Consider the following 27,375-nt stretch of genomic DNA (forward strand, 5'->3'; position numbering starts at 1 on the left):
CAGAATCAAGCGTTTTGCAACCTATCATTCAGTCTATTTAAGTCACTCGCCCGCCACCATCACATCACTACCAGGTTAACACACAAACAAATACTTTGCCTACCTCATGTCGTTCCAAACCTGTAGGACTTTCATTCTTCTGTTAAACATAATAGAAGATATCTTGAGGAATTTCAGTTCCCTTCGACTTCCATTGTATTGGTATCGGTTGTCAGCATTCTTCAAATTATCTTCTTTTTTGTTCAGCAGAAAAAAAGAAACACATACATGTTTGGAACAATATGAGGGCGAGTAAATGACAGAATTTTCTTCTTCTTTTTTTTTGGGGGGGGTCGACTATCCCTTTAAAGGAAGACCTTGAATACAAAAACTGCTTGAGAAAATTAGGTTTATTTTATTTTCATAAAACAACATTACTAGATTTCAAAAGACAAATTAAGAAAAAGTAAAACCGATAGAAAGTAAAACTTTCATAAAAATACAATAGTAACCGGATCCGATCGGATTAATCTCGAGACGAGAAGAGGTGTAGAATGGCGAAAGAGCCAAGCCTGTTTTTTTTAAATGTCTTGCTCTTCGTTCCCATCTGTGTGAACAATCATGTTACCGCTCACATGACACGGTGATAGGCTTGTGTGTAAATGCATCAACGAATACATGAGTATCAAAATAAAGTCCTGCTCTCACTCTAAACACCGATATTCTTCCCCTACGCACTTGCTTATAACTAAAAAGTAAAAAGAACAGAGCTTAGATGACTTTCGTATTCCATAATGAAACCTCTGAAACAAAGAATGATGGGTAAAGCAGTCCTTAGATAAGGTCCATAAGAATTTCATCCTCCATGACGCTCGACACTGGTGGCATCCCGGGATTCTGTGCGACTGGCCCCCGTGGACCTGTAGGGATCATCAGTGGACCTGCGGGAATGTGAAACTTATTACATAAATGTATCTAAGAGGTTTAATAAAAGATTAAATAAAAATAGCAGTACAAACCACAGCAAATAAATGAAATCTCTTACACAATTAACGAGGTCACAGATGTGATAAAAATAAATTGTGCTAATGATACTGTACTGAAAATTAAGTGTTACCTTGGTGAGGCTGCCTCCACTGAGCCTGCATCTGAGCGCCCCCTCCTGGTGCTGGATGGACCATCTGCTGGATGGGATGCATCCCCTGCATGCCCTGCATCCCACCCTGCTGAAGAGAGAAATGATGGCATATCAAAGCAAGCCGAACTGTGATTGGAGAGATGATTTCACAGGTATGAAGGAGTCAGTCACACTCAAGGGCGCTGTTTTGGTTTGAACATTGGGAGGGTTGAAGTGTGAACTCTTTTAGCAGGGTCCCAGGGCATGCTACCTCTTGAGATTTATTTATTTCTACAAAATGGTCTTTTGTGGTATGTTACCCATCATCCACATGTGCAAAGTTGGATAACATAACTGCAATAAAGTAATAGCCTATAGTTAACAATTTTTTGTGAACATAGGATATTTACATTTATTCATTTTGCAGACGCTTTTATCCAAAGCAACTTACAAGTGAGGAATGCAAGTGAATAATCATGAGTCAATAGACACAAGAAGTGCTTACAATAAAAGTTTCAGACATTGCTTAGAGTAGCATAAGCTAGAAAAGGGAGGGAATAGAGGAAGTGAAAGCATTTTTTTTTTTAAGATGAGGTTAAGTGCTTATGAAAGACATGAGTTTTCAGCTGAATATGTGGTGTATTTTATATTATTTAGGCATCTTGAACCTTATCAGTTTGTCAAATTGTCTACTTCATAATTCAAGTCAAACTAACTTTACTTAACATTTTACTGTATTGAAATTGTTTATTTCCTATGTACACTTAAAGGGATAGTTCACACAAAAATGAAAATGTTCCCATGATTTACTCACCCTCAAGCCATCCTAGGTGTATATCACTTTCAGACAAACACAATCAGAGATATATTTAAAAATATGCTTAGTCCTCCAAGGTTTATAATGGTTGTGAATGGGGGGCTGCGTTTTGAAGTAAAAAATAATGCATCCATCCATAAAAAAAGTAATCCATACGACTCCAGGGGGTTAATAAAGGCCTTCTGAAGTGAAGCGATGCATTTTTGTAAGAAAAATATCTATATTTAAAACTTTATAAAATCACATAACTAGCTTTCGGTGGACGACCGTACGCAGAATGCGCAAGTCGATTTGCGGCGGAAGAGTATCCTCTGACCTGACGCACAACGTAATGATGAACGCAGAGGATAGAGCAAAACAAATCACCGGTCACGGATTATAAGTCTAAAATGATCATTTTTAAAGAGAAAGAGAATATATATATATATATATATATATATATATATATATATATATATATATATATATATATATATATATATATATATATATATATATATCGATATAAGAGAAGAGGAGCTTATATTTATTGCCCAGCCCTATTTGTTTGAACCGTGAGAGGCGTCCAAGTTTACAATACTCCTACATCCTGCGTCACACATCACTGCGTCACACATTACTCATTTGGCACAAGTCAACTTGCGCATTCTGCGGACGGTCGTCTGCCGAAAGCTAGTAATTTGAATTCATAAATTTTTAAATATGGATATTTTTCTTACAAAAACGCTTCACTTCAGAAGACCTTTATTAACCCACTGGAGTCGTATGGATTACTTTTTTAATGGATGGATGCATTATTTTTGACTTCAAAATGCAGCCCCCCATTCACAACCATTATAAACCTTGGAGGACTCAGGATATTTTTAAATATATCTCCGATTGTGTTCATCTGAATGAAGATAGTCATATACACCTAGGATGGCTTGAGGGTGAGTAAATCATGGGAAGATTTTTGGGTGAACTATCCCTTTAATATTCAAAAATATTACTGATCTGCCTGCACTGACACCATTGTATGCAAAATTAACTGAGCTGGATGATGACATCACTGTTTTCTCCAGAGCTGCTGTATAGATAAATGAACTAAATTAATAACTAATGATTTTTATAACAGAAATGAATCAATACTGAACTTAAGCTGGACAATGACATTATTTTCTTCTAAAGCTGCTGTACAGCCAAAATTGTGTTTCCTGCTATTACTGTAAAGCTGCTTTGACACAATCTGCATTGTAAAAAGCGCTATATAAATGAAGGTGACTCGACTTGACCTACTCCTTAACAGTTCATCAGGCTCTTAAAGATTTTGGCTAGGTCATCTCTTGGGATAATGCCAGGTTTTTACTAATATCAAACATTTTACACATGGAGAAAACTTGGGGATTGTCTGGTCAATAATTCAAGAAGGTCCAGACTTTAAAGCTTTTGATTCCATCTTGTACTTGCCCTTATGAAAACATAGTTCTTGTAATTGTTTAACTGTAGCATTTGTTACAATAAGGCTATAGCTACAGGTATGACCATTGATGGCTCCTCATTAGGCCAATGTTGACTTTTTTCTTTTTATTTATTGATCTATAGCATTTGTTATGAAAAACAGAAACCTACACATTTAGAAACTATGGCTACAACATGTCACAGTTGTAATATAAATCTATAATGAAAAATATATGTCATTAAGAGATTTTCTATCATAAATTCTAAAAGTTACTCAAAATGTAACAAAAAATACAATAAAACGTGATAAATTCTAGTATGGGTGGTAACGAGTAGTTTAAAAAGCTTTCTTAGTTTATGTTGGTGCAAGTCTTTTTAGTTTATGTGGCTGTTTTAGATCATGTTAAAGTAAATTTTAAAGTAAATTCTCAACAAAATTCAAATCTTTTTATCATCGGCGTTGTGATAGGAACAGCTGGTGAATGCGCACACAGTATAAGGTGATTTGCACATCACAAATGCACAAAATAAGCTTCAGTTCAGACCAGAACTTAGTGCGTATAAAAGCTCAGTACGTGCAAATTCTATGTTTCCACCATGGTATAAATATTGGGGGGAGGGTTGCAGGGTTGTACTTGTCAGTTTTGGTTATATCTCCTCGCAATCTACGCCCCTGGTCATACTACACTTTTTGTCCCATTGACTTCCATTCAAACGTATGCGAGTGTGGAAAACGCAAGCTCACATGAAATTTGCTGCATTCCAAAGTTTGTTGAACTCTGCCCTGCAAATTTGTATCACATGAAGACAAGTGACCAACAGAATACTAATTTATCACAACCAGACCTCTTAGCTGAATTAAAAGAACGCAAACTTTAAATCTGGGGTTGCATGTGCTTTTCACTGCACACACTTACAGGTTGTTGGCTGAGGAGGAGACTGCGGAGCTGGGGGTTTGCGCCTGGGTTTGGGAGCCGAAGCATGCCACCAGGAGCCTGGGCTTGAGCTTGGGCCACCTGATTGGGCGGAGCACCAGAGACTGGCGGCTGTTGATTGGCTGTTGCAGCTGCTCTCAACTAAGGGAAACCAAAATCACACACAGTAATGAAAAAAGAAAGTAAGTGGACATGAGAAGGCACTGCTGTAAAACACTGTATTACATAAGTGCTAGTTCTGTGTGAGAGTCTCACAGGAGAGAGCCTTGAATACAGACCACTGTAACTGTGTTAAAGGTAATAAAGGGGACATACTCCACACTTTGTAGCATTTTTCCCAGAAGTCCACTTATAATACAAGTCAAGGCTTCCCGCATCAAATACAGTTGTAACTTTTTTTTTTTTACTTACATAACCATTTTCCACTCTATTAAATAGAATATAGATATTCAGAGTTTTATTTGGCACAGTTAGTAACAAGTAAACTGGATATTCACAAGCAGAATTGTTTCTTCTAGGGATAGAAACCACAGGAAAATGTAATGATTCCAAAGGCGGAATAAATGCAATTCAATATTTGGCATTAACTATATATTACATAATACAAAACAAACAAAATAATGTAGTAGCATATTTCATGCATTCTTTAATATATTTTTAATAAAATACTACTGACAAATTTCATCTGTATTTTAAACTAAGTGTTGTCATAAGAACAGAAACTCAACAGCCTTGTGTAAAACAAGACATACTGCTAGCACTGAATGTTTTTGATTCATTAAAAAGAAGAGTCATTCATTCAATAACAGACTACACTGATCTCACTGTATGATTTGGATTTACTTAGAAGAAGTGACTCATGAGAGTCATTTGTTCGGAATGGGATGGGCTACACTGGTTGTGTTGTATAATTTGTGTTGGTTGCTGACTAACTGGGAATTTCTCGGACAGAATAAGCTGCAAAGTAGACCAGACTTCATCAGGGTTCCCACTCTTTTTCAGGACTTTTCCAGGACATTTCAAATTTCATGACGGAAATAAAAGACAAGGATCTATAGTAATATATTCCTCTTTCCAGAAGTCTTAAAAAAACCTGTAGTTTGTTTTAATTTTGTTTTTATTTACTATTTTACTGACAGTATTCAGTCATACTTCATTGTCTTTTGATTTTTGTAAATCAAATTTTATATAATCATCTTAAATAATGCATTCATATATTAAAAACTATTTAATAAAATTATATAAACAATCATTAGTAATAATCTAGTGTATTAACATAAACAAGATATCATAATTGCATAAATAATGCTATGAGTTTAATGTTTTAAAACATGTGCATGATTTATAAATCAAGGGAACGAAATAGTAAATCGTGTGCACGTTTTTGTAAATCATGCGCACAATTTAGTAAATCGAGGGAACGAATTAATAAATCGTGTGCACTATTTAATTTTTTTTCTTGGATGTCATGTGCGGGGCTCCGTAAAAATAGTAAAAATAAAAATGAAAGTTACTTTTAAAATTAAACTAACACCATCAGTAGGTGGCAGCGAATAATAATAAGTGAGTCATTGGAGTCAATCTTTCAAATGATTCATTTAAAAAGCTTATTAATTTACGAAGCAAATAACGGCAAAAAAATGGGTCATTGAATCACTTTCTCAAACTTTTCGTTCAAAATAATAGATTCTGCTCTGGTTTTGTTTGGAACTACTTCTTGTTGGCAAAACAGGCAATATTTTTTCTAAAATGTAAGTCACTTATATTAACTTATTTAGTGAACTGTTGCAAATCAGAAAGACATTTGCCTGCACCTCGTGTTCATAACACTAGTCTGTGCAATAAATCGCTGAATGTGTGATTCAAGGAGCATCACGTCAGCGTCTCATTATGACTTTGCTAAGAACTAAATAAAACCAGGGGGACTACGTAAAAGAATTACTATGAAAAACAATTTGTCATGGAGATGCAAGAGGTTTTAACATTTCTAAAGCATTGCTGTCATGCAAGATAGTTTTCCATGCCCACCTCTTGCATATACCACATCAAAATTATTAGTTGCAACAATAAATATTATCAAGGTTAACAGGGTACCTACATTCTCTGCAAACATTTGAGCACTTAACAATTCCTAGCTCCTTCACAGCAAGATTAAACAGCGTCATTTAAAAATACTTTTCTCACGTGTCAAAACTCAACGTCCCTGAACATAGCACTTTCTGCTACTAGTGTTAATTGTTTTGGAGCAATTGTAAACTGTTTGTTGTTCTTCACTGAACAAAAACACTTTTTTTTTTTTTTTTTTTTTTAAAAAGAAAGATTTTTCCAGGACATTTAGATTTCCTTTTCTCTCATCTTCTATGCGTTTTCCAGGACTGGAAAATTGGTCATTATTTTTTCAGGATTTCCAGGAAGCGTGAGAACCCTGTTCATGTCGATGTGACACTCTCCTCTTTCTGACCTTTAATCAGACTGTATCTTTAAGACATCTATATGTAAATGACTTCTGTTGTGTTTGGCTAACCTTTTCGCATTTGAAATGAGTAGCAACTCGACTACCTAGATGCTGAATACTGAAAAGGTGTTGATATGTAAATAAAATGTAGGTGACTATGGCACATTCTTAATGATACGTTTTTGCAGCTTAGTTTCATAAACGGACTAGACTTACACCATTGTTCTAAAGTTTGGGGTCAGTATTTGCTTTTTGTTGTTGTTGTTTTTAAAGAAAGGTTTACTTTCATTTAGCAAAGATGAATTAAATCAGTGGCAGTAAAGACATGTTACAAAAGTTTTCTGAAATGCTGTTCTGAATCCAGAAAAATGTATCCTGCTTTCCACAAAACTATTAAGCATCACAACCGTTTTTAACACTGATAATAAGAAGAAATGTTTCTTGAGCACCAAATCAGCATATTGATTTCTAAAGGATCATGCGACACTGAAGACTGGAGTAATGATGCTGAAAATTCAGCTTTGACATCACAGGAATAAATTACATTTTGAAATATATTAAAATAGAACTTTTTAAAATTATAATATTTCAAAATATTACCGTTTTACTGTATTTTTTGATCAAATAAATGCTGTCTTGCTGAGCCTAAGAGACTTCTTTTAGCAATGTCCCCTTTAACACACAGCTCTGTTCACAAGGTGCTGAAATGGCAGAAAATCAAGTGGTGAAATCCTGTGTTTGCAGGGAAACATGGTCCTGCGTGTGTGCATGCATGCGTGTATAATTGTGTTTCTGATTCTCACCATGTTGTTTTGTCTCTGCTGGTCCTCCATCAGTGTGACCTGACTGACGGAGGGCAAGCCCACCACCACAGACTGAGGCAGAAAGAGAGGGACAGAAAAGAGGGGACGAGGAGGGTTTAGAACAGCATGCACATTCCATCTCAAGCCAAGGAGAAATACAAACGGGGTGAGTGCACAGGGCCAGAGAGACACAGAGAGAGCAGGGCAGGGGAGAGAAGAGAGGGGGAAGCACTGCTGCTTTACCTGCTGTTGTACGTTGCCATGCGTAACGGGGATGGGGCCCGGCGGTCTGTTGAGGAAGTTCTGATTGGGTGGGACCTGTCCAGGTTGCATCTGACCACCATTGTTCATCCGAGAAAAGGACATACAATGAATTACTGACAGAGCTAAAGAAATGCAGCATAAGCACACTTTTCAAGCAAAATAGCTGTTCTTTTCATGACTGTCTATTTGTGTGTGAATATGTTTTCATTATTGTACATTGTTACGCTAGAGTTCATGCGCATGCACATTTTCAAGTGGGGGACTGCATAATTGATTTTGCATGTATGTGCACTCATGTTTGCAAAAACATTATTTTTTTTGTCCTGTTTGTTTCCCTCGGGGTTCAATCCAAGCTATGCTCAAATCAACATCACTTGTGGCATAATGTTGATTACCAGAAAACAATTCCCTCTTTTTCCTATGTCAACACGATCAACGCTGAAATGAATCTACAGCAGTCAGAGGCCTGTTGCATGAAGCTAGCTGAACAAACTCTGAGTTTTAGAGTATGCTTAGAGTTGACAAATCCAGGTAAACCCAACCTGGTTTAGATCAGGTTCAACGGGCTCACAATGCTTGATATAAACGTTCCCTGTCAACTCAGGTTTGATCCAGAGTTTGCGATTAACTTTGAAGCATGTGCACCTGAAAGTGTGATGCATGTGGCAAACAGCCAATCACACGGAACACTTCTCGCGAGAGAGACGACAAATTCACTACTCTTCTGAAGATTAAAATAGCGTTATGAAAAATATCATAAAAATTAAACACAGGAATTAACACTGCTGCTGCAGTGAAAGTTTGAGAAGGCAGCTGAAAGAAAATATCTGACTATATCAATAAATGTGAATCAAAGAAATAGGCCTTATAATTTACATAGGTTTTTATAAAGGTTCAAAAAGAGCTTGAATGAATACACATACACTTTTAATGAATGTATTTATATAAATTTAAAAGCAAAGCTTAATATTAATTGTCAATTAATATAATTATATGAATATATTACATTAATTATACATAATTAAAATTCTTATCATAAATATAAAAAATTATTAGCAGCAAAATAAATGTCTCTAAATTTCTTTCACTCTAATCTGGTTTAATTTGGAGCGAGAGATACAGGGTGAGTGGCTTTATTGCATCAGACACGTGTCACTTTGCTCACAGCTGATTGGTTTAGTGGTTTTGGTTTTCAATCTCTAACCCAGAATAAAACCTGCTCCGGAGCAGGACAGCGTTTGCTCAAACAAATCTCAAACTTACCTGGGTAGCAACTGAAACCAGCTTTGTGCAACAGGCCACAGGAGCTACAATTAAGAGCTCTGTAAATTGCTTACGTTCATTATTGTAATGTTATGTGATTTTAGACAGGAGATAATTTAACAATGTCTCTATTGACGCTCTGCAGATTCTGTTATGTGCTGTGTGATTTTGGAGGTGGTGTGACTTTGGAGACGCTCTGATGGGAGGGTGGTATCTTATGCTTCCAAAGTAGAGTTGTCAAAAGTACCGACTTCGGTACCAAGTTGGTACTGAAATTTTAAAAATGTGACGCTCTGAACGCTGTTGAGCGGATTCGTAAACACCTTCTGATTGGCCATCGTGTTCACGGCTCATCACAGATATGTCTGTGATTGGCTACAATGATCAACGCTTCAAAAACGTTGTAAATAGTTACCAATTACGCTCTTCATCAAGCGCTTAGACACAAACGGGAGTGGACCAGTCCGCTGATAGATGCCTGCTTTCAAATTCAAACACTTTTGTGTGCTTTCAAACGCTGCCGTGTGTTGATCATTGTAGCCAATCACAGACATATTCTGATGAGCATCTGAACACAATGGCCAATCAGAGGTGTTTATGAATCTGCTCAACAGCGCTCAAAGCGTCACATTTTTAAAAATGTGCCCCTTAACATTACGGGCAAAAGTCGCATGTGCTTCGGTGGAAATGTAAATAATGGCGTCAATATTGCCTTATCAATTTGAGCCCGAATGAGACTCAAATAGCAGTAATGAAGAGGGTCAAGCAGAACCTTTTAAAGGACGTTTATGAATGGTAAGTATTTTTTTTTTTTTGTATTTGTGTCAAAGTGTTTAGATATGCTGTCACTTGTAAATGTTACTGCTGTTTACGTTAGCTTTCGATATACGGAGTTATCCTGATTTAAGCTTTACTGTAGCTGAATACATGCTGAGTAGTAGCATTTTTGTAAAGGTATTGTTTAATTTATAACATGAACAAGCATGTGGGTAAACACAAGATAGAAGCCGTAATGAAACAATGCTGTACACTGGTAACAGAAACGCCAACAGAAGTTCGCTGGTGTGATTACATAGAAGTTTGTTGGTGTTTGTAGGCGTTTGTTGAAGAAGTATGAAATAGAATTTAGCTAACTGGCTAGCGAAGCCAAACCGCGTTGGTCTTGGTTTACGTCCCAGAAACTATATAACTTTATAAACAATAAAACATACTTACAGGTTGGGGCCCATAAACAGCAGCTTCTGCTTTTAAAGTAGGGATTGCTTCATCTTTCAGTAATAGCCTTTGTGCAAATCCAGCATTGAACTCGTCTAGATTATGGAAGCTGTCTTCCGTAAAATGTGCAGCACAGACAGCTAAATTAGCATTATAATTGTCAGGAACAGAATTAAACATAAATTTTAAACATTGTTCCCGAAGTCCAGCATCCCTAGAAAGTCCGAACACAGAAGACTACATGGCCTCGTCCACTTTGTTGTGTGTTCCTGTGGGCAGGATTTATGTTAATTGTAGGGTTTATGAGGTCACCAACCCGGGAAGAAGCTCGTTGTAGTCCAAATTTAAATATTAAAATTAGAAATAAACCATTTATCAAAGAAGACTGATCTAATAAAAACACAATTTTTGTTGCTGATCTATTCAACTCAAATGGTGATTTGTTATCTTATTACTGTTTTATATCTATCAATATCCTGTTCCGTTTAAAGAATTTAACTCTGTTATAAAGGCGATTCCTGATGGATTAATATGTCTGATGAAAGCGTCCCTTTCCCATGAGTCATGCTCAAAACAACATTCACAGTTATGTTTGGGAGGTGTTTCGCTTTTAAGTAAAGAATGTAATTGTGATGACGAACTCTTACGATGACGTCATCCCGGGGTGCCAGTTTAGTGCACCTCATTGGGGTAAATGTTACTGTTCAGTTTATTTAATATATTGTTTAAACTCATGGTTTATCTATAACATTTCATTGTATCATTCGGGGGATATATGTGTGTCTACACGTAACTGGTTAGGATGCCCAACTATGGACGCTAGCGACTGCACAAGTTGTACATTTGTTTACATCATGTAAGTTTCATTTCTTCTGCTCTTTCTGTATACCCAATAAAGTGAAAGTGCATTTTAAAATTTTGCATAATATATACCCTTGTAATGCTCGTGTCAAAATTTTGTGATGTAGCTGATATATGCACCTTCTGTAAAAAAGAAAGTGAAGATATTTGTCATTTATTTTTCTCATGTAATGTTTCATCACTTTTCTGGAAAGATTTGAGTTCCTATTGTTTTTCTAAAGTTAATATGAACTGAAATTTACACATTAAGGATGTTGTTTGCTTTTTTGAAAACCAAAACAAATCTTCAGAATCTACTGTTAACTTTCTTACCTTGTGGCAAAATTCTATTTTCACAAACAAAGGTTTCTTAAGAAAATACCTACTTTTATAGATTTTTTATGTGAAGTAGAACATTTAATCAAATCACTAAAGATAATTAATAACAAAAAAATTATTATTTTTTTTTTGAAGAGATATGATGAGATCTTTCATGTACCGTGATTAATACTTGTTTTGGTGTTGTTTTGTTTCCCACTTTTTCTTTCTTTGTTCTGTTCCTGCCTTTCTTTATGTTCCTAAAAAGCTATTTAAATGTATCTTTCTCTTTTAACGGTCACTGTCAATTTATTTTTTTCTCTTCCATATGTTTAGATGACTTTGGACTTATTGTTGATACATTCTGTGTAATGTATGCAAAGTTGTATTTCATTAATGTCATCTTTAAATTGTATGCAATAAAAAAAATTAAAAAAAAGTAGTCCAAACCGGTCATAATTGTAGGCATTCACTGCCATAACTTTAAATATCTCCGTTTGCATTGAACTTTCAGCGCTGTAACTTTGCAGGTACTGTTTATGCCCAAGCAGCAACATTACACACTAACTAAAGTTAAAAATGTGAAATCGCAAAGAACCACCCCTTTAAGGGTCCTAAGCTTTGTTTTAAATGGCCAAAGCTACTTTTTACTCGCAATTAGCACTTAGCAATAGAGATGCACCGATTTGTATATAACAAAACCGATGGTTTGTTAATGAACTGCGTGAGGCGCTGTCTGTTCCATGAACCCAGCAGCTGTCTGCACTTTAATGTTAATCAAATAACAAAAGACAAGAAAATCGCACACTATTCTTGACTAAATAACTTTTGTAACTTTCATAAGTGTAGCTGACCCCATCCGAATGATGGCCAAAACTTTAATGATGTTTTATTCACTTTATTGCGTCCGTTTTCACTACGAAAAAAAAAAAAAAAAAAAAAAATCACCATAAGAGCTAAACAAAATACAGCACAATTAAACTCTCTCTCTCTCTCTCTCTCTCCGTTGCATTATCATCAACATACAGCAAATTACACAAAACACTTATTACAACTAACAGTAAACAAATACATACAGACCTCATTCCTTTTCGGGGGGTGCTTAATAAACTGGCAAACTTTAAATCTACAAAATAACTCCAAATAACTGTGTGCACTCCCTAAATCCGTAGACGAGAAAAACCGTCAAAATAAGAGTCCCGCCTTAGTAAAGGAGGTAGTGCAGATCTTATACATATTTAAACTTACAAAAAAAAATATTAAAATGTATACAAAAACAAATTAGAAGATTAACCACAATAAAGTCTGTTACAATAAGGAGGGATTAATATGCATTTAATTTATACAGTGAAGAATGTGCAGTTTTATTTTACAATTTGTTTCCTTTATTTCTGTACCTGAAAAAGCACTGTTTATTTCATATGTATCTTTGTTCTGTTGTATTTATGTAGGCTTGCTGAATGTTAAATGGATCCAACCCATGTTCATTAAAATTATTTGATGATGCAGCAGCAATAAACTAGCTAGTATAACTTAATGTGTTATCTGATTTAAAACATGATCAAAATACTATCTATTTTAATGACAAAATTTCAAATAAGAGAGCAAGTGACAAATATTGGTATCGGCCAAATATTTGTTTGTTAAAATTGGTATGGTGCACCCCTACTTAGCAAATGTTAATTTTAGACGCTGTGTGCAGTATGTGTGCAACATAAATGCAAAACCAGAGACAGTTGCTCACAAGATGCAACAAACATAACTGGATTGATTTCATTTTTAAATAAACTCAAATAACTTTTGTTCTTTTACACGTAAACATTTTACAGAAACAAAAAGTGTCACTTTAGATGTGAATTTCATGTGTGCATGTTTTTCGTGTATTATATTAAAGTGCCCCTATTATGGATTTTTGAAAATTACCTTTCATGTACAGTAGAGTGTAACATAGCTCTAAGTGAATGAAAATATCCTGCAAAGTTTTAAATCTGAAAGTGCACTGTATATAAAGTTATTGTCTCTCAAAAGTAAGAGTCGACTCTGAGTCAATTAAACGAGTCGTTTGTAAAATGAATCCCAAATCATTTTGTTGTGATGTCACAAAGAAACATTAGCATATTGCCTGCCCACTTATTGTGCACGCAGACACCAGGGAAAAATTCATTTTTTCAACAATACCACAGCAGTGCAATCTTTTGTTCTTTTCCCGTCATTTTACTGATGACTGCTTCTCAAACCTCGGGGAGTTTAACGCAGGATTCACAAAACACTTGGTCTTAAATGACCAGTCAATGACCAGTTTATTTGGACCAGCTTGCTCCTCTGAATCTCAACCTGTAAGTATGATTAATAATTGATGTTTATATTTTCTAGCGATCATTCATAGTTTTGTATGTTATGTTGTGTAACGTACACCCTAGTCTGTCTCCTGCTAACTGGCTAACTCACGTTTCTGTGGTTCTGCTATTCAGATGTGTGTCCAATATTGTCTAAAAATGTGTTGATTAATGCAGCTTGTCTGTCTTATTACTTGGAGTAATGATCAAGGATGGAGCACGACTTTTCTTTACAAAGTCTAATGCATTATCAGCAATTCACGTTTGTGCTTTACAACATAGAAAACAAACTGTTTTTTTCCCTGCGTTTTTATTATTACAGTAGAGTAGAGCTCTATCTGTATTGTAATAGGATGTTAAGATGCTAGTCCGTGCTAACTAGTTGAAGTATTCTCTCTGTAAACACTAAACACCCATCGTAATGTCAAACAAGCCATTTTTCTTTGTTAATAGTTATGACGAAAAAGTCTGTACACATTTGGCCTAAATGTTTATCTTATGTTAGAGGTTTTCAGCTTCCCTTGGCATTCTGATACAGTTCCCACAGGTGCACCTACAGAAAGTATAACAGTGACGCTGCTATCACGTCTTATAAATAAATAAGGTGACACTTACCATATAGAAACGTCATACTCCAGTCGTGATTGCGAATCAGTTTCTGGTTGATCGACTACTTCAGACGTTTCATCGTCAGACTCGGGCTCGAATTGATATGGTAAAATCGATGCTATCTTTTCTGTCCATATGTTGTATACAAAATGTCTTACGAATTGATAGCTGTCATTCAGTTATAGCAATGGGCGAGCGGTGCGGGCAGTAGACCAATCACAAAGGATTAGGCCATCTGACCAATCAGAGCAGTGTAGGCTCACAGAAAGGAGGGGTTTAGATTCTTTGAACTGCTTCAAATGAGTCGTTTACAAAAGATTGAAAACTCAGGTGAAATTAAATGTATATTATGAGAAAACGAAAGTGTTTTTTGACCTTGCATGCACTTAAACCTGTTGTAGGAGACTCCCAAAACAATATTAGAAAGGGCTTAATAGGGGCACTTCAACAATTTTACATTTTTATGCTGCTTAGTTTGCATCACGTAAATAACTCTGTTTATTCGTATTGAAAACAACACCATTTTGTGTGACTCACCGAGCGGTGCTGCTGCACTTGTTTATGGTTAGTGATGACCTGCCGAATACCATTGACGAATCCGCTCTGGTCATTAGGGATGAGTCCCATGAAGATCCTCTTCCTAGACGAGTACAGCAGCATCAGCACACGCACCTCACATGGAGCACTGTGGGGGAAGTGCACACAGCCAGCCTACACACACACACGCGCACACACACACACACACACACGCGCACACACACACGCACACACACACGCACGCACACACGCACGCACACACACACGCACACACACACACACACGCACACACACACGCACACACACGCACGCACGCACACGCACACACGCACGCACACACACACGCACACACACACGCACACACACACGCACACACACACGCACACACACACAGAATATACATCAAACTATGTGCCAATCCACACATCTAGACAGCATACACAACTAGAATGACTAGAGAGCTGCCTGGGCCTACACGATTATATTTGAAGACAGGATTAAAACGAATTAAACAGCCGTTTCCCAGACACAGATTGAACCTAAAACTGAATTTAATCAGTGTTAATGGTGATTCACTACTGACATCTCCTAGTCTGCGTCAAGGGATCTAGCTCCAGGGTAAAGGTTCATTTCAGAGCCTTTCATTTTCAGAGGAAATGCTGGCTATGTGACTTTGCTGTTATTTTTTTTTCATGAGACTTTTTTTTTTTTTCCATAGCTAAATGTGAAAATCTTTTTATTTTGCTGCAGTGACACTTAAAAGCAGAGGAAGAACTCCCCCAAGAGGCTGAAGAGCATTATTACACACCATCACATTCTCTTCAGTAGTCTGCAAAGGGAAATACACTAAAAATAAACAGAGATATCTGCATAGGCAACACAAAAACCTGTTCTATATGAGAAGTTATTAGCCTGAATATTAATTCTTGAACTGACTGACGCATCTTACAGGAGGAGATTATAAATATGATGCTGTTCATGTACTCACAAATCCATTGGTCATAATGCGATACAGCCCCTTCAAAGACTCCATATCTTTATTAGTGAAGAGAAACTGCACCATACGAGAGTTCCTGAACAGAGGGCCCAGAGTAGTCTATAAAAACAGACAAGTAGACATATGGATTATTTTATTAATAAACCATGTGACCCAGACATTTGACAACAATTTAGCATATTTGGATGACACATTAACAAAAGCAGTGTAAAGTCAACAGATTTTAAAACTGATCTAATTTAAATACATGTATAGTATAAAGTCTAATTATTTTTAAAGGTATTATTTTGTGTAGTCTATAAATTGATATTCTACTCATTTGACATACTGTATTTAGCAAGGAAGTATGCATAGCCAAACACAGGGTGTGAATCAAAAAGAGTAGAAGGACAAGATGAAGGAAGAGCAGGCGAAGAAGATGGAGGAGAAAGGAGGACGAGGAGACGATAAAGGGGGAGAAAGGGAATTATGAAAAAAAGATGATCAAGAAAAATGAGATGATAATTAATGAAGATGAGGAGATAATGATGGAGTAGGAAAAGATAGAGGAGAAGAAAAAGGAGGAGAAAATGAGGAGATGATTAAGGAAGAGAAGGAAATCAAGGAGTAGAAAAAAGGAGGAGGAAAAGAAAAGGTGCAGAAAAAGAAATGAAGAAGAGGAGGAGAAAAATATGACAAAAAAAAGATGATGGAGCAGAAAAAGGGAGGAGGAAAAGATTGAGAAGGAGAAAAATGAGATGATGCAGGGAAAGCAATAATGATGAGAAGAAGAAAAAGACGAAGAAATAGGAGGAGATGACAGAGAAAATGGAGGAAAAGAAAAAGACATAGAAAACACTGAAAGGTAATGGAGGAGATAATAAAGGAGAATAAGAAGTAGAATAACAAGAAGAAGTAGGAGAACAAGAAAAATTGAAAATGATGAAAAGAAATCCTGCTTCCTTTGCAAGCAGAGTAATATATCCTGCAGGGAATGACAATGTTCACATTTACCAGGAGCTGCTGAGGGATGAGCTGCATGATCAGCTTCTGTGGCCACTGGTCTGTATTTCTGAAAAAAAAAAAGAAAGAGGGGGAAAAAACACTACTTCATTCTCTCTGTGCATCTCTACCATTTATCCTACATTATGCAAATCTGGGCCAAACAGGAGTCACTCACAGATTCTCCCCTTGGCTGACTTGGACCTGGCAGGGCAGGGAGCGTGTAAGTTTTGTGTTGGAGTCCATGGAGGAAGCCTTGGGCTTCTGCGGTGATTGATGGAGACAGAGGGAGAGGTGACAGGGGGAGGGAAAAAAGGAGAGGCGGAATAAGATGAAGAGGTTAACATACAGAGTAAAAAGACCTTGCTGGCAGAGATGGATGATTGGACTCAAGGCAGGAGGTCTCGGTGAAATAAACAACCTGTGTGTGCAACTTCCACAACAAGAGAGATCGCACTGGCGACGGAACAGCTGCTATGATATTATGTCAATCAAAACTGTGTTTCCCCCTAGGAAACATGCGTGATGGAACCTAATTTTTCAGGGCTTTGTTTACACAGACTTGTTGACACAGGTAACACAACAATTAGTTGATTTTGAAAACAGTACCAGTTTTGCACATCCTACAGTATCACTGCAAAAGGACAGTGTGGATAAAATGCAGGATTCATCTGCTGATCGACAGAGTGGCGCAGAATTACTATTGATTTAATTTACACAGCACAGCTTGGCAGTGTTTGTGTTTGCGAATAGTGTGCGGTGAGCTGTGTGAACTCATCATCCAGATGGTGACTCCGCGACAGGCCTCAGCAACGGAGCGTGCCACCATGCTTGATAAGCGCGCATTGGTTTGCTGGCATGTTATTGACCAGATGGTGATAATGACCACGGCGTGTGCGTCTGTGTTTTTGTTTCCTGATCATTTGTGTTGACCCATTGTAAAATCAAAACATTTCAATAGTCGATTGTGTGCTTGAGAACATTCATTGCTGAGACGCCCCCTGAGATGATCTCGTGGCTATTGTGGAATGGTCACTAGAGCTTCATTAATCTAAAGAGAGGGTCTCTCCCATAAATCAAACAGAAATCAAGAAACATCATTGATCCCATTACAGTCTGTGCAAATGGCACCTCAGGCACAATACCCATGGGTCACCTAACAATACATCAATGAAATGCGACTAGAAAGCTTTACCAGATTCGGTCTGAGTGAGCGAATCAATCTTTTTCACACGTCTAGAAAAGCCTGCAATTCATAGGTGAGTCTTTCAGAGAGATTAATTGAGGCACCAATTAGGTTTCATTTTCCAGTAGTAAACCACTAACAAACACTCCTCGCACGCACACCTGGTTGGTACAGGCAGTTGTTTAGAAAATTTCCCACACGCTGTCGTAGCTGGCAACTGTTATTTTAGTATTATATACTATTATTATTTATTAATAATTCATTTTAATTTTATTTCAAGGTTGTGTCCTTTTCAATTTCTTACACTACCAGTCAAAAGTTTTTGAATGGTAAGATGTTTTAATGTTTTTAAAAGAAGTCTCTACTGCTCACCAAGGCTTCATTTATTTGATCCAAAATACAGCAAAAACAGTAATATTGTGAAATATTTTTACAATTTAAAATTCTATTTGAATTAAATTCTATTTCTACATTTACATCTACATTTTAAAATGCAATTTATTTCTGTGTTGCAAAGCTGAATTTTCAGCATCATTACTCCAGTCTTCAGTGTCACCTGATCCTTCAGAAATCATTCTAATATGATGATTTGCTGCTCAAGAAATATTTATTAATATTACCAATATTGAAAACAGTTGTGTACAATTTATTTTTTTTTTTTCAGGATTATTTGATGAATAGAAAGTTCAAAAGAACAGCATTTATCTGAAATAGAAAGCTTTTGTAACATTATCACTACCATTCAAAAGTTTGGGGTCAGTAAGAGGTTTTTTTTTTTTGGAAAGAAATTAATACTTTTATTCAGGAAGGATGCTTTACACTGATCAAAAGTGACAGTATAGACTTTTATAATTTTGCAAAAGTTTTATATTTCAGATAAATGCTGTTCTTTTGAACTTTCTATTCATCAAATAATCCTGAAAGAAATTGTACACAACTGCTTTCAACATTGATAATAATAATAAATGTTTCTTGAGCAGCAAATCATCATATTAGACTGATTTCTGAAGGATCATGTGACACTGAAGACTGGAATAATGATGCTGAAAATTCAGCTTTGCCATCACAGAAAACAGTTATTTTAAATTGTAAAAAATATTTCACAGTATTACAGTTTCTTGCCTTGGTGAGCAGAAGAGACTTCTTTAAAAAAATCTTACCATTCAAAAACTTTTGACTGGTAGTGTATATGTTTACCTTCAATTTATTTTTATTTCAGTTTTAGTAATTTTAGTACTTAAAATTATTTCAGGTAGTTGCCAAGGCAACATTTCTAATTTTAGTTTTCCATATAATATTTCTTTTTTATTATTTTATTTTAGCTTTCAATAAAGAAATTTTTTTTAAGTTTTAGTTTTTGTTAACAATAACAACACTGGCTTGTTATGGGACATTTTAGCAACGTTAAATATCTTGTCAGGCTATTCATAACTACCATTCCTTTTTTGCTCCAATAATCGTGGAAGAAATTATTTTGTTCTCTTGAACAATGAAAAACTGCCTTGCCTAATTTTTTTTTCCTTCTCAATATTCAGATTTTTCCACATAAATTAACGTTGCAACTTGGACGGAAGCATATCTAATGACATCATCACTATCATTCTATAAAGCGCGATTCATTAAGGCCCTAATTATGGTTTGTTTTCGAGTAGTAAACCAGATTTCAGATGAAGACTAATCACATGGACTGCCCCCGACTAAAGATTTTTTTAGTCAACTAGTAGTCCTTCATTTAAGCCAACAGTCGACTAATTGCACGTTTATGATATTAATTGAATTGCTTAAATATGTACTTGGGGGGGGTTCAGGGCTGAGAAAGAATATTATATGTAACATTGCTAACATTGTTCTACATTACAGAGAAAAACCAATCCATAACATTTAGCCTTAAAAATATAAATTAAGTGCTCAAGCACACACATAAAGATTTTCGTTTGTCAGGAAAAAACAAAAACAAAACAAAGCAGACTGTCTGAACATTTTAATAATTTATTAATAAACTAGTGATTACTGAGTCAGTGTTGGCTGCAAAGATTGATAATGCTGAATCGCCATCTCTGCAGTATAGAGAGAAATGGACATTTCATACAGATTACATAAACAGATGATATTTGTTTTTGATTTGAATTGGTTAATTTAAAAGTAGACATTTCAATATGTCTAGACATATTTCTCATGTCTGTGAGTTTCAGTTAATTTTTGTGACACGCTTCAGTGCACGGAGACTGACAGGGCGAAAGCGCACCCTGTTTGTTTCCTTTTTTTTAAAAAAGCACAAAGTTTTGTTGTTATTGTGAGTGTACACGAATAAAAGTAGACCCTTTACAGTTTTGAATCTTTACAGACTCTTATCTGTATGTCTATTATCGGTAAAAATGACAGATTAAAGTTTTAAGTTCTTTCCGCTGTTATCAGGAAAAAATTACTGCGCCAACGCCTCCAGGAACACTTGGATATGCACCAATAATAGAGCATTTATCCAGGTTAACATTAGAGCGAACAGCCATGTAAAGTAACAAACATTAGGCAACTACTTGCATGTTTCAAATGATAAGTCATAGTTAGGCCGATGAATGACAGGGGACCGTTTGGATTTCCTGCCCGACATACTGTAATTACCACATGGACCAGCTGTTACGATTGGTCTGTCACAGACTGCGTAACTTCGCAGTCTGTAGATAACTGTAGATATTTTTTTTGCGAGTAACCAACTAATCGTCATTATTAAAAATTTGGTCAGCTAAGCCTCTTCGTCGACTAACGTTTGGCCGACTATTAGGGAGCAGCCCTACTAATCACCATTCAGTATGCAAATATTACCATGACATCATCACTAGTATAAGCTTCTCACCTCCTGCCATTCTAGAACTCCACTCCATGCCACAATCTTGTTGGCAACACCCTGCTGTGCCCCAGCCTGAGGTGCAGGAACAGCAGTCTGAAAAATAAGAATATTTTGAAAGGGCAAGAGCATGATGGAGAGTAAGAATCCAAATGAAACAACATCCACAGAAATACATTTCTCAAGTCTGACCATGCCAGGCTGAGTTGGTGGAGGCGTCTGCTGATTGTTGGGCTGCTGCTGAGGGGCCTGAGGAGGTTGCTGGTTGGGTGCGGGCGGGCCTGGTGGTGGGACTTGTGGTTGCTGTTGTGGCTGCTGAGGTGGAACTTGCTGCTGCGTTAACACTGGCGGTGACACTGTGGTAACTGTAGATAGGCTGGGTTTACCTCCTGATGGGAGAACGGGTGGTTGGCTGAAAGGAGGAGTTGGCATTTGAGGAACTGCAAACAAAACAAAAACAACTCAGTAAATGGTGTTTCAAATACAGAAAATAGGTGAAGCAGGAACACAGCAGAAGATCCAAGAAGCATAAATACAATTTGACTCACATCGACTCTTCTGCTGCTGATTTGCAGCTTCTAACGCCTTCTGTGCTGCATCATGGGCCGCGTTTAGAGAGGGATTCTATGGGAAGAGAGAGTGAGAGCGTTTGTGTGTGTGTGTATGTGTGTGTGTATAACAGAAGGACAACATTCATGAGGCCTTATCATTAGTGTGCACAGCCTCATTTCAAAACAAAGCCAGATCTTTCTCCAGAATACAAATGCATTCATGCACATCTCATCTACCACTTAGATCTATTCAAATGAGATTATAACAGCACTTAGTCTTAATCTTAAGAATCAAAATGAGGCTCTGTAGGCTGAAAATTGCCAATAATGTCCCTCCAATTAGGCACAGAAAGGTTCAGAATGAGTAGACTGAGATCAGCCTCTTATTGAGATAAGCGCTCTGATTACTCTACATCATTGAAGCAATGAGACAGACAGAGCCAAAAATTAACCTTTTACCTCACCTGCCAATGGTAAGTCAACTGAGACAATTAACCGCTTATTAAAATGGCATACATTTTTGTTGTCTCAATTTTCCCTTCTTGTCCCTATTTTCCCTGCCTGTGGCAAACAGTGCAGACTGGCATCTTCTTGGATCTGAACAATTTGAGCTCGACCATGATTTTGTTACTCATATTTTCAATTCGCTGGCCTCAAACTTACAACAATCATACTTTATGTTATGTATAATTATGTGAACTTCTGCTGAATGAACACCCACATACACACATATAATATTATATATATATATATATATATATATATATATATATATATATATATATATATATATATATATATATATATATATACACACACACACACACATTCATACAGTATCTCACAAAAGTGAGTACACCCCTAACATTTTAGTAACTATTTTAGTATATCTTCTCAAGGGACAATACTATAGAAATTAAACTTGTATATATTTTAGAGTAGTCAATGTGCTGCTTGTATAGTAGTACAGATTTACTGTCCTCTGAAAATAACTCGACATACAGCCATTATTGTCTAAATAACTGGCAACAAAAGTGAGTACACCCTAAGTGATAACAGCTCTACATCTTTTAACCATGCAAAGCCACATGTCCTATTCAACATGTTCATGTTTTTGTCTGCTTGATAGGACAATACAAATTTGCATATCTTGTATTAGAGCAGTTAAAATTTGGTGATTTGAGTACAGTTCTCTCATACTGACCACTAGATGTTCAACATGGCACCTCATGGCAAAGAACTTTCTGAGGATTTGAGAATTAGAATTGTTGCTCTTCACAAAGATGGCCTAGGCTATAAGAAGATCGGTAACCCCCTGAAACTGAGTTACAGTACAGTGGCCAGGGTCATGCAGAGGTTTTCCAAGACAGGTTCCACTCGGAACAGGCCTCGCAAGGGTCAATCAAAGTAGTTGAGTCCTCGTGCTGTGCGTCAGGTGCAGAAGCTGGCTTCAAAAAACAGACGCATGAGTGCTGCCAGCATTGCTTTAGAGGTTGCAGAAGCAGAAGGTCAGCTTGTCAGTGCTCAGACCATACGCCGCACACTGCAACAAGTCGGTTTTTTTATGGCTGTCATCCCAGAAAGAAGCCTCTTCTGAAGCTGGCTCACAAGAAAGCCCGCATACAGTTTGCTGAAGACAACCTGTCCAAGAGCACGAATTACTGGAACCATGTCCTGTGGTCTGATGAGACTAAGATAAACTTGTTTAATGCTTGGTGTCCAGCGGGTGTGGCGACGCCCTGGTGAGAAGTACCAAGAAAATTGTGTCTTGCCTACAGTCAAGTATGGTGGTGGTAGCATCATAGTCTGAGGCTGCATGAGTGTTGCTGGGACTGGGGAACTGCACTTCGTTGAGGGGAACATGGATTCCAACATGTACTGTGACATTCTGAAGCAGAACATGATGCCCTCCCTTTAGAAACTGGGCCGAACGGCAATTTTCCAACATGATAACGACCCCAAACATGCCTCCAAGATGACAACTGCCTTGATGAGGAAGCTGAAGGTGAATGTGATGGAGTGGCCAAGTATGTCTCCAGACCTGAACCCTATTGAGCACCTGTGGGGCATCCTCAAGTGAAAGGTGGAGAAGCACCATGTGTCTGATATCCAGTTATTTAGTCAATAATGGCTGTTGAGTTATTTTTAGAGGATAGTAAATCTGTACTACTATACAAGCAGCACACTGACTACTCTAAAGTACATACAATTTTCATTTCTATAGTATTGTCGCTTGAGAAGATATATTAAAATGGTTGCTGAAATGTGAGGGGTGTACTCACTTTTGTGAGATACTGTAAATATATATATATATATATATATATATATATATATATATATACACACACATACACATATATATACCCCAAAACTTAGTGTATATGTAATGAAGTTATATAATTCTATTAATTTCCATTAACTGTCACACACCTGAAATGGAAGGGCTGTACTCATCTGAGGAGGAGTCTGGGCTACAGTGCCCAGCGGAGAATGGGACACAGGTGGCAAGACAGGTTTAAGGGAGACTGGACCAGAACCTCCTCCAGGAGCAACTGGACACACACACACATGTAACAAAACATTACCAAAGCAAATCTAATACTACTAGGGGTCTAACGATATATCAGTATATTATGATATAAAATTGTAACAATATGCATTGGTGATGTAAACGATATGTTTTGCAACACAGAGTTAGTTTTATCCAAGACACATCCTCATGTCATTTCATGTTTTAAGTGTTCTTAGTCTTCTGAAGACTATATGATGAACAGATTTACTGATCAACACACATACTGTAGTAAACACAGACGTTCAAATATGTGGGTACGTGACGAGTGAGAACGACATGAAATGAAGAGCTTTTTTGGATGAACTAACCCTTTAAAGTTTAAGAACAGCCATTTTGACACACTTTGCCACTAGAACTTTGATTGACTGTATTGATCATCTGAAGCGCAAAAGTGCTTGAGCGGCACTCCTCAAATTGAAAAGCACAGAAAACATTTAAATCACAATATCACGTTTTTAGAAAGCGCATTGAATGCACAAGTATACTATGTGAGAAAAAAACAAATTTACAGTTTCAGTGACAATACTTCATTAAACAATTATACACAATGTTGAATATAATGTATACTATTGCAATGGGGGAATATTTGTGGGTCCTGCAGATGCCAAATATCTGATTTTACCAGTGAAAAAGGACCTACATTATTTTAAATGTACGTAGTCAGTGACAGAGAAAGCATACACAAACCATACATAATTCTGTATTTTCAGCTTCAAAATCATTAATCATGCACTGGGGACCAGGACCAAGTCCAAGCCTCTTCAAGTCCACCTCTGATGTAATACCAAATTTTGCATTTTAATTAACAGTACATTTTTGTTAACTTTTTATCATATGTCTTAGAAGTAATAATAATAAAAAAAACCTTGGCTTAAAGTAGTAAGAAAAAATGGCTTAAAGTATTGCGATAGTATCGTATCGTGAGTTCAGTATCGTGAATTGTACGAATCATGACACGAGTGCATTGTTACGCTCCTAAATAATACAATAAAATACTACTTTAACTCATATTCCGCCATGTGCCAAAAGAGGTCTGTCCACCTGCTGACACTGTTGAGGTTATATCACAGCACATTCATAAACACATCAAGACAAGTTTCTTTCTTACCAGGAAGTGCAATGCCCCTGACTAACACCATGTGAAAGGGGTCTTGACTGTAGTCTGGGTGTGAGGATTCAGGTGCACCTGCTACCGAGGACGCTCGTTCAAAAAGAGATCGAAGCGCTGGAAGTTTCCTTGGGGCAATTACAGAAAAATGGATCCCCCGCTACAGCCAAAAAATTAAAAAATAAAAATTATTATAAATTCATTAACTATGTATGAGAAAAAGACAACACCTTCTATAAAATAAATGGCTCATCTTAAAATTTGGCATGACTACACAGTGGAAAAAAAATAACATTTTAACATTATATTGTAGGCTATGATAGCATCAACTAATATGATCAGTATCAAGGCAATTACATTACATTACACGGTCTATCATTACAACCTCACTCTCAAATAACTTATTAAAGAGGCAGATGCAGTGCAGACTCACGTCACGTATGATCTGGACCAGGCTGTCTGCGGTGCAGCCTGTATAGCTGACGCTCTCCACAGCCGGTAGTAAGTATGGAGGAGAATTACACAGCAACACACAAACCTTGTGGGTCTGACCGCTGAAGAGAGAAACAATAGTTAAGTTCAAAAAAACTTGCCATCCCTAAAAATGCATTGTCATAAGTTTAGTATCGCAAACGAAATCTGCTTGAATGAATGGTTCCATACATAATTTTGTGTGAATCACAAATTATATTGTATCTTTTGCATCCCAAATCTTAGTAAAATGGAGAAATAAGAAGACAGCAGACTCCACAGAACAAGTCCAAGAACTCACATTTGCTCCCTCATCTTTTTGAAGTCGTCAAAGAGCTGTAGGGCCACGGAAAGACCCTCAGCTATGAGACTGCAGCTCTCTGCTCCGCCTCCCATGAATCTGTGCAAAAAGCATCAGCATAAAGCTGTAATTCTCAGCATTTAAAACAGGAAAATCTTTAAAGCAGACATACACCCATAACTAAGAGCTCATCTAAACAAACAAGAGCACAATTCTATCTCAGAATTCCTAACGTAAAATGCAAATATGATGGAATCATGGAAGCCCGTACTGAATGCTGTCAATCCAAGAGACGAACTCGAAAGCGGAGCTGGTTGGAGCGTGGCACTGGACGTAGGATTCTGGAGCACAGTCCACTGTGTTGAAGACCACCAGTCCATACTGAGTGCCACCATACTAAAAAAGGAAAAAGATCATCAGATGTGATATCTGAAATGATAGCAGGTATGTAAAGAGAAAGTGTAAATGGATTCATCCAACTCACATCTCCTCCAAAATCAGTTTCAGCAGGTGGTCCTCCATTAAAATACCTGAGATCATACAAAGTAGGTTGGTAAAGAGGTCTAACAAATGTCAGCGTGGATAAACAGGTGTCGATTCTTACTCTATAGTTGGTAGTATGTAATTCTTCCGAAGGGATTCAAAATATGGACCAAGGTTTGCAGTTCCCTCTATGACAAACACTACATCTGACACCTGATTCAACCCAGACTTGGAGGTGGGGTCCATATGGGTCACCTTGGGTCTACAAACAAGACAAACATTAGATCAATACGAAACATTTGCTGTAAATCTTAAATAATCTATATAATATGTAATTATTGTAGTGCACTTGCCCTTAATGTTTAATGTGACTATTGACTGTACAGCAGTGTTATTTATTGTTATTTTGTAATTTACTGTTATTTTATTATCATGTCTATTCTAAAAGTTAGGGTACCAAACCATGACATACACATTAGCTGTCTCAATACCTAGTGAAACGCCTATAAAGACATTTTTAATGATTAAATTCGTGTCAAAAAAGATTGACAGCCTCATTTTGGCTTATATATATTTTTTTTTTTCTCTTCTCATCCTATTAAATATTTATCCGTTTAAATATAGTGCAAATACAAATGAACTAAAACAAACAATTTGAACACATTTAAGTCTTACACATCCAAGTCTTAGCATGATAGCCGTTATCCTCAAATGCTAATTTAGCTCGTGTGCCTTACCTGCTAGTATTAGTAGATCTGACTTTTAATAAGAATAAAACGGACTGATACAGTCATTGATATTGATTATACGCACACCAGCCGACTTTAGTTGTATTTTGAAAGCTTCATCTGAACGTTCATGTAGATCCTAATGACAACAAATATCTGGATTTACGCTCGGCAATCGACAATCCGGTCTGGTCTTAGATCCGGAAAATGACTGGGTTGGTGAATCGATT

The 27,375-nt window shown here is 36.8% G+C and overlaps 1 protein-coding gene across 6 annotated transcripts; it reads right to left on the minus strand.

Annotated features, from left to right (window-relative positions):
• Window positions 1–371: 371 nt before the first annotated feature.
• Window positions 372–27,375, minus strand: med25 (mediator complex subunit 25). 6 transcript variants are annotated; one of them, XM_051887645.1, is made up of 20 exons: window positions 27,231–27,375; window positions 26,539–26,679; window positions 26,419–26,464; window positions 26,206–26,330; window positions 25,935–26,033; window positions 25,596–25,716; window positions 25,163–25,322; window positions 23,913–24,034; window positions 21,480–21,555; window positions 21,124–21,371; window positions 20,941–21,027; window positions 17,082–17,167; window positions 16,916–16,973; window positions 15,914–16,021; window positions 14,926–15,099; window positions 7,787–7,876; window positions 7,544–7,615; window positions 4,268–4,426; window positions 1,097–1,205; window positions 372–920 (listed from the first exon to the last, which is right to left on the minus strand). In XM_051887645.1, exons 2-20 carry the CDS (start codon window positions 26,661–26,663, stop codon window positions 814–816), a joined length of 2,172 nt encoding a protein of 723 aa, XP_051743605.1. In that variant the 5' UTR covers window positions 26,664–26,679; window positions 27,231–27,375; the 3' UTR covers window positions 372–813. The 6 variants fall into 6 exon arrangements, with proteins under 6 accessions (XP_051743605.1, XP_051743606.1, XP_051743607.1 ...); XM_051887646.1 differs by having other exon boundaries at window positions 17,082–17,164; window positions 27,155–27,359; XM_051887647.1 differs by having other exon boundaries at window positions 1,097–1,202; window positions 27,155–27,359.

Source organism: Ctenopharyngodon idella, chromosome 3 (genome assembly GCF_019924925.1).
Source record: "Ctenopharyngodon idella isolate HZGC_01 chromosome 3, HZGC01, whole genome shotgun sequence".
Lineage (NCBI taxonomy): Eukaryota > Metazoa > Chordata > Actinopteri > Cypriniformes > Xenocyprididae > Ctenopharyngodon > Ctenopharyngodon idella.